General features: G+C 49.1%; 1 protein-coding gene across 1 annotated transcript in view; it reads right to left on the bottom strand.

Moving 5' to 3' along the window:
• Nucleotides 1-13,570, bottom strand: part of EMILIN2 (elastin microfibril interfacer 2) — a 62,532-nt gene that overhangs the window by 17,845 nt on the left and 31,117 nt on the right. The window contains exon 4 of the mRNA XM_002713587.5: nt 4,780-6,690. Coding sequence (XP_002713633.3) covers nt 4,780-6,690 — 1,911 coding nt within the window. The remainder of the gene's footprint in view (nt 1-4,779; nt 6,691-13,570) is intronic.

Below are 13,570 nucleotides of genomic sequence, written 5' to 3'. Positions count from 1 at the left end.
ACAGCTGCACGTTGGCTGTGCTCCCCTCTGCAGGTAAGACCTGCGAGCGCTGGCCCGCCAGCACAGGAACACGGCTCAGGAGGTATCTGTTGATTGAATGAGGACACAGTGATGGGTGGGAGTGGACGGACTGAGCTGAAGGCGGGAAAGTGATGGAACAACACCGTGGGTTCTTCACCTTTTAAGCAGCCCCGAGTCCTAGACAAAAGCTGTGGGCTTTCAGTTCCAACAAAAAAGCAGCAGACATTTGCACACCAGTTCAAAGACTCCTTAGAAATCCCAGAGAAAGAACGCCTGCACTGACAGTGGGGACCAAAGGCCCCTCAGTGCACATGCGCGTCAGCCAAAGCCCCTCTTGGCCTCAGTGGCTGCCCCCGGGGTAACGCAGCCTTCCTCGGGCCGCTTCTGAAGAAAGAACAGAATCTACGGAGAGGGCCGTGGGGGGAGCAGAGATGCTGGAGTCCGTGTCACTGGCCCAGCAGTCTGCTCCAAACCCATGTCCTCCTTGCCCACCTCAGGGCCCGGGCTCACCGTGGTAGACAAGATGTCCACCCTCGCACCCCTGCCCTGCCTACACAGGCCAGCCGTGTGCCCCGCGCTGGCTGGCTTGATCGGACCAACAGAACGGCCGTGGCCCAAGGGGTTCCACAGCAGCCCCGCGCCCAGCCTGCAGGAGGCCCAGGCTCCTGCCTTTGGATCAGTGCAGTGCGCGGCCCGCGGCGGCCATTGGAGGGTGAACCAACGGCAAAGGAAGACCTTTCTCTCTGTCTCTCTCTCTCTCACTGTCCACTCTGCCTGTCAAAAAAAGTAATAATAATGGTACCGTATACTTGGAGCACTGCTTGGAGTCCCAGCTGCTCCACTTCCAATCCAGCTCCCTACTAATGTGCCTGGGAAATGACAGAAGATGGTCTGAGTACTGGATGGAGTTCCAGGCTCCTGGTTTCACCCTGGCCCAGCCACAACCATTGCAGCCATTTGTAAAGTGAACCGAAGGATGGGAGATTTCTCTGTCACTCTGCTTTTCAAATAAATAAAATAAACATTTAAAAATAAAGACCCACTCATCCTAGAAGGCTCCGGTCAGGGGTTCCCTCCTCTGAGAAGCCCTCCCTGACGTTCGCAGTTCTCCACATGCCTGGTGCAGCTGATAGACACACCCTGTGCCCATGACCAATTCTTTGGCTGTTTGTTTCCAGAGGAATTTGTTAGTTCGTCACACATGGCCATGACCTAACATAACAGGGACTTGGTGAGATCTTATAAACTGGGAGAATAACCCTCTAGCTGTACAAACACTCCCACTCTCTCTGGACTCGTGCTTCTCTCCCACTGTGATTGAAAACGCTTTGGGGGGAGACGGTAGTGCTGTGGTGCCTTTTTTTTTTTTTTTTTTTTTTTGGACAGGCAGAGTGGATAGTGAGAGAGAGAGAGAGAGAGAGAGAGAGAGAGAGAGAGAGAGAGAAAGGTCTTCCTTTTTGCCTTTGGTTCACCCTCCAATGGCCGCCACGGCTGGCACACTGCGGCCGGCGCACCACGCTGATCCGAAGGCAGGAGCCAGGTGCTTCTCCTGGTCTCCCATGGGGTGCAGGGCCCAAGCACTTGGGCCATCCTCCACTGCACTCCCGGGCCACAGCAGAGAGCTGGCCTGGAAGAGGGGCAACCGGGACAGAATCTGGCGCCCCAACCGGGACTAGAGTCCAGTGTCCTGGTGCCGCAGGCGGAAGATTAGCCTATTGAGCTGCGGTGCCGGCCATTATAGCTATCTGGGAAGTGAACCAACAGATGGAAGATTTCTCTCTCTTTCTCTGTAACTCTGCCTTTCATATCAATAAATCTTAAAAAAAAAAAAAAAAAAGCACTTTGAGCATGAATCATGCCTTCTCATCTCTATCCCCCATAGAGCCTTGCACACAGTCAGTGCTCAATAAATATTCTGGGACTGGTTCTGTGGCGTAGCAGGTAAAACCACTACCTGTAGTGCTGGCATCCCATAGCAACACTGGTTTAATTCCCGGCTGCTCCACTTCCCACCCAGCTCTCTGCTCTGGACTGGGAGAGCAGTAGAAGATGGCCCAAGTCCTTGGGCCCCTGCACCCATGTGGGAGACCTGGAAGAAGCTCCTGGCTCCTGGCTTCAGATCAGCGCAGCTCTGGCCATTGAGGCCAGTTGGGGAGTGAACCAGCAGATGAAAGACCTCTCTCTCTGCCTCTCCTCTTTCTGTATAACTCTTTCAAATAAATAAATAAATATTTTTAAAAAATAACAAATATTCTGTTGTCACTCTGCACATGTGACTTTCTTGGAGACCTTAGGTCCAGATTGGCCTACAGAGCGCTAATAACCTGGGGCCCTGGATCTGCAAGACCTGGGCACTGTGTGAGGCCACATGAGACTCTGCTTGCTGATTTGTGGTTCTTTGAAATCACTGAGATCATCAAAAGCCCACACAGTCAACACTCACAACCCAGGGCTAATGTGGTATAGCAGATAAAGCTGCTGCCTATGATGCCGGCATCCCCTATGGGCGCCAGTTCGTGTCCCGGCTGCTCCACTTCCGATCCAGTTCCCTGCTTATGGTCTGGGAAAGCAGCAGATGATGGCCCAGGTACTTGGGCCCCTGCAACCATGTGGGAGACCCAGATGAAGCTCCTGGCTCCAGCCTGGCCCAGCCCTGGCCATTGTAGCCATTTAGCAGATGGAATCTCTCTGTCTCCTTATCTCTGTATCTCTGCCTTTGAAATAGATAAATCTTTAAAAAAATTAATAGTAATAAATCTTTAAAGAACACACTCACAGCCCTGAGTGTATCCCAAAAGCACCACGTGTGGGGAGCCACATTCTGCACCCAGGCATCACCTCCAGCAGACACTGCAGACGCTGGTGAACCAGTGCACGCGGCTCCCCACGTTGCTGGGCACTGCAAGCTGACTTAAAGTGTCTGGCTCGCTCCGTTGTCATAAAGCACAGCCCAGACAGCACTGTCACCACCGGGGAAAATCATTCCACGAATGCACACACACCCTTGTGACCTGCACTCCACATTCCAGAGATACAGGAGCTGAATGGGCGGGGGAGGGGTGGGGTAGGTATAGTGTAGCACAGTGGGCTCCACAGGGAATCCTGGCCCTGCTCAGCACCCCCCCCACCCGGGGGCCTCTTATCAACAAAATAAGCACCAAGCTCTGGGGACAACGTCAGAGCATTCCTACCGCACTACCCCAGACCCTTCCTGTGCCGCCTGAGCCCTCCCCAGCCAGGCCCGGCCTTGTCCGCCTCCTGGGCTCCAGCCGTCCCCTCCCCAAGTCTTCGGTCTCAGCTGGGTCCACATCATAACCCCCCACAGGCTCATGAAGCCTGTGCCATCTCAGCTCTGCGTGCCAGGGCGTGCGTCACAGGAGCCGAGCAAGGGGGGAGAGGTGACGGCCCACAGAGCACAGGTCAGGGAGGAAACAGGCTCCTCCTGGGCACAGAGGTGGCCCTCCACGAGTCCCCACAGGCCAAGGAAGTGTGCACGCGCCTCAGCCAGTCACAGGGGCGCGTTCCTGGAGACGGCCATTCTTGGGAGCAGCCCAGCCTGGGTTCTGATCCTGATGTCACCGCTGAGCAGCTGTGTGACTTTGGATAAGCGTGTGCCTTGCCCTGTGAGGTGGTCGTGGGCTGAAAGCTATGCCCCGAGGAGACCAAGCCCGTGCTGAAATGCAGGAGGACCCTGCCATCCCCCTCCACCCCCGGGCTCCTGATTAAGGCTGGCGACTGAAATAAGAATGCTGGTCCAAGAGCAGCTCTCACGTTCAGGGACTATATGCCGAGTCCCCCAAAGCAGCAAAGAAATGAGCTTGATTGCATATAGTGTTCACAACTGTTAAGACACCATTTGTTCATTCATTCAGTCAACAAACATTTGAGCAAGAGCAACACACCGCTCTCAGTGCTGTGGATGACCTTCCTGGATCACTACGGGGCTACAACCAGTTCGTGCCCTGAATCTGCTTTTGTCCAGGATCCCATCTGTGAACGTGACCGGCTGCTGTGTGCCGTTGTCTTCTAGGGGTGGGGAATTGTCCCGCCCGCAGGCTGCATAAGGCCTGGGAAATCATTCAATCTGGCCCTGACAAACCAGCTGCAGGTGGGTCTCAAATTTTAACAAATCTATAGCAGGCTAATTTTGACATTGATAATTTAATTTTGTATGGCCCACGAGTGATGCTGTAAATATCCAAGTGGCCCTTGGCAGAAAAAAAAAATTTCCCTGCCCCTTAATCTAAGCCTTAGATTTTAGGGACTGGGAGGTGGCCCAAAGGTAATGACGACAAAGATTATAAGGACACAAACACAGGAAAGACGATGCCTGTTCGAAGGCAAACAAATCAGCCTAGAGGAGACTGCCCAGGTAGAACAGAGTCACACCTATTCCCCAGGTTGTTACGCCAAACCCCTGACCCGAGCTCTTAGCTTCCCACATAGTAAAACAGCTCAATATTCTGCCATCTATCTCTGGTGAAGATCCAAGTTCCCCTGTCTAGTTTCAATTTGTCATGGGCTGACACTTTTGTACAATGCACAGATCAAGTGCTTGAATCCCGCGGCCATGTCACATTATTCCCAGGGTTTCTCAACACATACTCTTGACGTTGGCACTCATCACTACTCAGCACCATTCTCAGGCTACCGCCCACCTACGAGCCGCACCGTGGTTCATTCCACCAAGTGTCCAGGATCTAGTACAATACACACTGCCAATTAACACAACAAGGAGGATGGGCAAGTTTAACTTACTTGCTGATGGCTGAAATTTGATCAGGTCTTGCAAGTCGGTAGAAATCTGGAAAACGTGGCTGTAGAACTGCTGGACTGAATTCTTCAGGCCGGCAATGTCTCTGGAGTGCGACCTGAGCGTCCCGTTCATCTGCCGGACACAGCTCCACAGGCCACTGACGTGCTTGTTGAGCCCCTCCTTGATCCTCTGAAGACTCCCCGAGATGGAGTCCAGCTTGCTGCACGTTTTCTCCATGTGAGACACCCGGCCCTCGACCACGGACACCTCCCTCTGGACGCTCTGCATGCTCTCCTTGCACACGTCCAAGTCAGAGAAGATCTGGCTCTGCAGCCTCTGCCACCTCTCCTCCAGCGGGCCGCAGCACGGAGCCGCGGAGTCCTCGGGGGACGGGAGGGCGCCCTCTTCTGCCCCTGCTGCCTCGCCCACCTTGGTAAGCCCCCCGGCTGCAGCATCGTTACCTGCTCTACAATCGCTCATTGCGTCCCGAAGGTGAGTTACGTCATTTCCTGTTTGGTTTAGCTGAGAATAAAGAAAATGAAAATCCTCTTGAAGTTTCTGGATGCTGCGTTCGGTTTCTTGAAACTTCCTGTGCATCGTGTCGTTTAGAGATTTCAAAAGGCTCCAGCTCGCCCCCACCGTGAGGTCATCTCCATTTGGCAAAGTGTCTTCTATCTCGTGAGGCTCTCTCTGGAAATTCTGCAGGCAAATGTCCTCAACCACTTGAACTTTGTCCTTCAGGTGGTTTAGTTCCACCAGGACCTGCTCATTCCCTGGTCCCGACACCCCCGGCAGCGCTGACCCCGAGGGAATGAATTCTGCATCGCTGGTGTTGGCCACCTGGAGGAGAACGCTCCCCAGACGGTCTTCCAGAGAATGTATTTTCTGATCAAGAAGCTGTTTCAAGTCATCTACCTCCCCGTTAATGGCCCCCCGAAGGGTCTCTTCAATGTAAAAGCAGTGCTCCTCAGCATTCTTCTCTGTCACGTTGATCCGCGCGTCTAGCTCATTCCATCGTGCGTCGAAGTCCACATCCGGTTCCGGGACTGCGAGACGGTCAAACTCATTGTCCATCCGTCCATTCAGCATTCGGGTGGCTTCAGCAACTCTCTCGATTTTCTGGTCTAATGTCTTAATCTGTTGACCAAAGTCACCATTCTTTTCCCCGTCACAGCAGTTTGGCTGTGCTGAAGGACCCTGAAACCGGGCTCGAAGGTCATTTATTTCTTTCTTCAGGCTTGCTTCCTTCTCGCTTATCAGCTCTATCACTCCCAGGTAGCTGCTCCCGTAGTCATCGCACTGCTGCTGGAGGCCAACCAGCTTGTACTCACACGAGTTCTTCAGGTCAGCCAACTTCCTGTCCATTCCCTCCATCAGTTCCTCCCTCAGGGCGTCGATCTTACTGTCCACGTAGGCTTGGTAGAGTTCGTTGGTGGTCATGGTCAACGTGGGGCCCTGGGCAGCCTCTTGGAGCTGCTTGAGTTGCCCCTCGTAGCCCTTCACTTTCCCGTCCAGCTCTTCCAGTTTGTCACTCTTGGTCTTCAGAGTGTCTTTGACTTCGGCCAGTTCAGACTTGATGTCCTTCATGCCCGATTCCTTGCTACTGGGGACACCAGGAAATTGGGCCGTTGCAGTGTCTCCAGCAATGTCACGGTCGGGCACAGCCTGGGGGTGCAGTGTTTTCCTGGCATCATCCTGAACGACATGTTTGAGGTTTTCACCTGCTCCGGCGATGGAGGACTGAAGGTCAAGGACTGTCCTCGTGAGTCGCAGGACCTTCTCCTCAAGCACCTGGATTTTCTTGTCCTGAAGTTCTTGGGGCCCCTGTTTTGGATCCACTGCCAGACTGGGTTCCGTGGCTTGAGTTGGCAACACACTCTTCTTAGGTGCCGAGACCTGGGTTGGCTCATTATCTGTTAGAACGAAAAGTTGGAGATGAATTAACATTCTCTACCTTTTGCCAGTTTTTGCAAAGGCAGTAAGTTTGGTACCTACACACTATAGGTGCTTCAAAAAATCTGAGGAAAATGGAATCAAAAGCTAAGTTTAGGGGGTGGGCATTGTGGTGTAGTGGGTTAAACCACTGCTTGGAATACCTGTATCCCAAACCAGAATGTCTGGTTTGAGTTCTGGCTACTCTGCTTTTCCAACCTAGTTTCCTGCCAATGCATCTTGGGAGGCAGCAGAAGATGGCTCAAGTGCTTGGGCCCCTGCCACCCACATGGAAGACACAGGTGGAGTTCTGGGCTCCTGACTTATTGTGGGTGTTTGGGGAGTGAACCAGCAGATGAAACATCTTTGTGTGTGGTTTGTCAGTCGGTCTGTCTGTCTCTGTCATTCTGCCTTTCAAAGTAAATGAAAAAAAAAAGTTAATTTTGGTGCAAAAATGTTTGAAATCCACGCATAGCTTTTTAGAACACATTTTCCATGAACTTTTTGAAGTGCTCTCATGCACAAAACCTTCAGCTGCAGGTCCTCTACCTAACTGTGGGCAGTTATCGCGGCAGAGTAGAATGAGCATGGGATGAAGAGCCAAAGGCAAACTCTGCTTGCAGTCACGTTCTGCCATTGACTGCTGCTCTGGAGCAAGTTAACTGAGCTCTCTGAGGATAATCTGCACACCCATGAAAGGAGGCACAACCCTCCTAGGATGGTTCACGGCCATACCAGATAGTCACAGGATTTTTTTTTAATTCACCATCTACTTTATCACACAGACACATCATTCCCATATTAGTGAACTGTGCTACACCCCAGTAATAACTGCACACCACAGACAACAAGAAGCCAGATCTACCCATTTGCGGTTGGATGCTCTGGCGACGTCCCAGTGCTTGAAGTTGTCCTCAAAGCAACTCTTGGATGTCTGTTTACTTTTATTAGCATCTCTATGTTAAAAGAGTTGCATAGATATTGTTTAGCTGTGCAGTGTGCAAAACTAAAAGCAAAAGAGAGAAAGCAACTATTCTATTGCTATCTACTAACAACAGAGCCGTAGTATAGATTCACTAAGTCAGAGGGTACAAACGTTCAATCTTGGTAATCTTATTTTGAAAACACACTCTGCAAGGAAACAGTCCACCAGAAAGAAAAATTATAGTGATGCATCATCAACGAAATACAGACATGGAGACAGGTGAATTAACCAAAAAAGATGACTACCAAAACCCAAAGCAGCCGGAGAGGAAGAAACAACTCATGTCCTGAACACAGTAGTGTCCGCTGACGAGCCTGGCAGCCAAAGCAGGACTTGAGCATATCATGGAAAGTGGAAAGAGTCAAACACAACACAGATTATAACTCAATAAAGCACATATGCATGCTACATTGAAAAACCCTCGGAGTGGGTTTAGAAACGCCATAGATATTTGAATCTCATCATCACTGTTTTTGCTCCTCTAAACTTTTGCACATGATCATAACAGCAGCTACTACTTATGAAAATCAGTTTAGTGGCAAAACCAAGACTGCAGTTCAGATGTCCCAACTTCTAAGCATATCTGTTTTCCTGCAGAGAACCATAAAGGACAGCCTCGTTTTCCATGGTCAAAAATGTATTCTATCTCAAGATGCTAGAAGGAGAAAACAACTTACTTAATCATGTGTAAGTGTGGTGCTTTTCTGGGCAAAGGAAATTAGAATTAAAAGGCAGAAGAATGGGGGAAGACAAGGACATAAGGAAATGTTGCTCTTCTATGCCACCATGACTGTAAATTGCCACAACTTTTTCAGAGAATGATTTGGTGATATATATCCAAATACTCAGAATGCTTTTGACCTGGCACTTCCTGTTCTAGAAATTTATTCTCAAAAACCACTGGGAGTGAATACAAAAATCAGAAAATATGCTTATTGAAATATTATCTTAATAGTGAAAAATTACAAATAATCTAAGTAACAGGAGATTATGCATTCATATTTTCTAATGCTATTAAATTATAATGTAGAATATTTAATAACATGGAAGATAGTCTATTATAGATTGTTGAGTAAAAATAAGTTCCAAGAATAGTATGTTCTTTTTAATGATAGTGGATTGAAAATAAGCATTTCCATTCATTCCCTCCTAAAATCCCATTAAAATGGGAATAAGGTAGGGGGTGCATACAAAAATACCTCTCCTACATTCACACATAAAAAACTGGGAATTAGAATGATTTTGGACTTTTTTAAAAGGCAGAGACAGAGATCTTCCACCCATTGGTTCACTCCCCAAATGTCTACAACAGCCAGAGCTGAGTGAGACTGAAGCCAGGAGCCTGGGACTCGATCTTGGTCTCCCACAAAAATGGGTCGCAGAAAGCCAAGTACTTGAGCCATCACCTGCTGCCCCCCAGAGTGTGCATTAGCAGAAAGCTGGAGTTGGAAGTGGAGCCAGGACTCAAACGGAGGCGCTCCAAAATGCGACGTGGCCTCTCAAGCAGCGTCCCAGCACTGCCCTGAACACCTCCCCGAGGATGATTTTGGATTTCTTAATAGCAGTCATCGGAAGCTGGGAGACCACCGAGAATGTTTGCAAACTGCTGGAGAAAAGGGACTTTCAACCTAGAATTCTGAAACTAGAGTAAAAATACTTCTAACTATTAAGTATCAGGAAGTTTACTTCCCAATGTGATAAAAGAAAAATTCTGAGATGTCCTAAATTTAATTACAAGGCTCCGGGAAGGAGGCAGAAGAGGTAAAACTGCTGGTGAAACCAGGAAAAGACTTTAACATTCCTGAATGTATGTTGAACCCTGACTTGAATCCCATCAAGGCCAACTGTCATGGCCGCCACACCCTGGATGTATACAAATTTTCTGAAGCCAGGCCACTCCAGGAGCAACAACTACTCCTCCCTATGGACTGTCCTAGCCAAAGCTCCCGGCCGTTGAGGTGTCCCGCCCTTCTTCCTTGTAGCCAGTGCAGCTTCAGTGAAAAGCATGCCGCCTTCCTTCCTCACAGTTGCACCTGAGCTCCAAGTCTAGCCGACATTTTTCTAGCAGTTACCTGGGTTTCTGCTGCTGCTGAAGTTGCAGGAACTTGTTCTAACATCTGGCTCTTTTCTTCTGGTCAGAAACTCTACGTGTTCAAACCCTCTCATTTCAGAGATCCTTTGGTCTCAAGAGTTTGGGTTCAACACATAGGATCAGACAGGTAGAGGATGTGCCCAACCCAAACAAGGGAGTAAACCAAGAAAGAGCAAGCAGGGAGACACAGGGGACAGAAATCCAATAGGAGAATGGCAAACCAAGACCCTGGGTGACAGGAAAAGAGGATGGCCAGGGGCCGGCACTGTGGCGTAGCAGGTCAAGCTGCCGCCTGCAGTGCCAGCATCCCATATGGGCGCCAGTTCAAGACCCGGCTGCTCCACTTCCGATCCAACTCTCTGCTGTGGTCTGAGAAAGCAGTGGAAGATGGTCTAAGTCCCTGGGCCCCTGCACCCACATGGAAGACTCAGAAGAAGCTCCTGGCTCCTGGCTTTGGATCAGCACAGCTCCCGCTGTTGCAGCCATCTGAGGAGTGAACCAGAGGATGGAAGACCTCCCTCTCTCTCTTTCTCTTCTCTCTGCAACTCTACCTTTCAAATAAATAAATAAATATTAAAAGAGGGCGGGAGGGGGGGAGGGGATGCCAGCGGTGGGGCATGCAGGAAGGCTACAAGAGAGTTCTTCAACATGACCCTGCCATGTCTGAATCTGAGGGCATTTATGTTACCAGGGAAGAGTTTCAGTTGAAATAGAGATAAAAACTTAGAAAAACAAGCAAAAGGAAAAATGTAAGCTAATTAGTAACCTCAGGCATCAAGAATCTGTGTGGGGAAAAAAAATCTATTCGTAGTACACTGCATGGCCTAGCAGCATACCCTGCCTACACGGTGGTTAATGTAAACATTGGCTATTGAATCAATACAAGTGCACTATAGCTGGGGGAAAGGGTGGATGTATAGGAGTAGCATGGTGGGGAATGGATGAAAGGGAGCTAAATCCTCACGTCCCACAAGGAGAAGTTAATAAATAAGGAGGTGAATCCGCAAGGACTCCTCTAAAGAGTATAAAGTAACTACTTCCGGGAAGGGAGAGGGCGGGAGAGGGGAGGGTCGTTGTTTTTCCTGTTCATCCTTATAAAGCTATTTAGTTTATTAAATTGCATATGAGTGTGCTCCAAAAACTTCATGGACAGATGGCTGTTGTGCTGCAGCGAGTTAAACCTGCATCCTACGTCAGAGTGCTTCAGCTACCAATGCAACTTCCTGTTATGCACACCCTGGGTGGCAGCAGGTGGTGGGACCCTTCACCCACATGAGATCTCGAGTTCCAGCCTCCTGGCTTTCGTCTGGCCCATCCCCAGTAGATGTGGACATTTGAGCAGTGATCCTATGGGTGGAGGGTTGATCTCTTTAAAATGAATCAACTTTAAAAGTTCATGGAAAACAGAATTAAAAGATAAGTTTATTTTCAGTATGAAACTTTTGAAATTCATGTATACAAACAATCTTTAAAAATTTTGCAGGCATGTGTTGTGTCTACCAGCATCCCATATGAGTGCCAGTTCAAATCCTGGTTGCTCCACTTCTGATCCAGCCATCAGGTAATGTGCCTGAGAAAGCAATGGAAGGTAGCCCCAAGTACTTGGGCCCCTGCCACCCATGTGGGAGACACAGATGGAGTTTCAGGCTCCTGGCTCTGGTCTGGCCCAGCCCCAGCCATTTTGGCCATCTGGGGAGGGAATCAGTAGAATGAAGATCTCTCTTTCTCCTTCTCTCTCTCTGTAACCCTGCCTTTCAAATAAATCCATTATTCTTTAAAACTGGTTTTAGAAATGCATAAAATGAAAAAAACTATCCATGTGTTTGAAAATTTTTTTGCACCTAAATAAACTTAACTTTTAATTTTATATTGCCACAAAGTTTTTGAAGTCGCCTCATATGTTTAAACTTTGAGAAGACAGAAAGTAAAGGAAAGATTAAACCACTGTGGTCTACCAGCCCCCATCCCATTCCCCCATCGCAGCCCCTGTCATGATTTTCTGGTAATTACCGTCTCATATTCGTCTTCCATCGGTCGGGACTGTGCCCACCTTGCTTTTCATCTTTCCCAATACCCGGTACAGAGGCTGTCAGACAGCCGTAGGACGAAAGGACTTCTCTCTAACAAAGTGTGCATGCAGATACAGGAAAGAGCAGTGTTTTACAGCAAACTATTGGTCCAGCTGCTATGGCTTGAATATCCTACCAAGCCTCCTGTGCAGACTTCATCGCCATGGTTGCAGTATTAAGAGGCAGGGCCTTGAAGCAATGTCTACGTCATGAGGGCCCCACTGTCACGGATGGAGGGGAGGCAGTCCCTTGATATTGGGCTTCGCAGCCTCCAGGACCCTGAAAAATTTCTTTCTAAAACACCCAGTCTAGGACCGGCACTGTGGTATATAGCAGGTAAAGCCATCGCCTGCGGTGCCGGCATCCCATATGGGTGCGTGTTCAAGTCTTGGCTGCTCCACCTCTGATGCAGCTCTCTGCTATGGCCTGGGAAAGCAGTGGAAGATGGCCCAAGTCCTTGGGTCCCTTCCTCCATGTGAGAGACCTGAAAGAAGCTCCTGGCTCCTGGCTTTGAATCAGCGCAGCTCCGGTCATTGTGGCCAATTGGGGAGTGAACCAGAGGATGGAAGACTTCTCTATCTGTCTCTCCTTCTCTGTGTAACTCTTTCAAATCAATCAATCAATCTTAAAACATAAAATGCCCAGTCTGTGGTATTCTGAAACAGCAACACAAAACTGGGTAAGATGATGGCTATAATCAAAAAGACCCACTGTAACAAGGTGGGGGTGGGGTGGGGAAAATGGAACCCTTGGGCACGTGGTGGGAATAAATATTGGTAGTCACTATGGAAAATAGTTTCTCACAAAATTAAAAAGGGTGCCTAGAGGTCAAAATGCCCACATCCCCCATGGGAATACCTGGGATCAATTTCTTTCTCAGGCCCCTGATTCCCATTTCCCACCTGGGAGGCAGGGGTGATGGGTCAAGGAATTGGGTTCCTGCCACGCAGGTGGGAGACCTGGATTACGTTCTCTGCTCCCAGCTCTGACCCTGGCGCAGACCTGCTTCTGCAGGCATGTGGGGAGTAAACCGTCAGGTGTGAGCTCACTCTGCTTTTCTCTGGGTTTCTCTGCCTCTCAAAGAGAAGGAAAGGAAAGGGGAAAAGAAAGGACAGGGGAGGAAAGAAAAGCAGCACAACTGCGTGATCCAGCAATCGCAGCCCAGGGTATGCATCCCAAGGAAGTGAAACCCCCATCTCAGTGAGTTATTTGCACCTCCACCTTCTCTGTAGGAGTACTCTAAATACCAAATAGGAAATAACCCAAGTGTCCATGAACAATGAATGCGCAAAGAAACTGTGCTGTGCAGACTGTGGAATCTTGTTTGACCTTAAAAAAGAAAGAAAACCCCTTCATTTGGGACAACACATGAGGACCTGAAGGACATTATGCTAAGTGAAATAAGTCGGACACAGAAAAATACGGCAATCTCTTTCATATGTGGAATCTAAAAAAAGTCAAACTGCTAGAGGCAAAGAATGGTGCTTGTCATGGGGTGGGGGGGAAGTGTGGGAAACAGGAGCTGCGGATCAAAGGGTAAAAACTTTCAGCTACAGTCAGCGCACGTGCTGGGGATCTACTGTGCAGCATGATGGTGCATGTGTTCACTCAACAGATGTGGTAACTGGTACACAGTGTCACCTACAAGTATACCTTGGCTATGCTCAATCCTTGACAAGTATTTTTAAATAATAAAAAACATGTTCCTATGTTTT

This window comes from Oryctolagus cuniculus, chromosome 10, assembly GCF_964237555.1.
Source record: "Oryctolagus cuniculus chromosome 10, mOryCun1.1, whole genome shotgun sequence".
Taxonomy (NCBI): Eukaryota; Metazoa; Chordata; class Mammalia; order Lagomorpha; family Leporidae; genus Oryctolagus; species Oryctolagus cuniculus.
The sequence above is the reverse complement of the archived record's forward strand: the minus strand, read 5'-3'. Positions and strand labels throughout refer to the sequence as shown.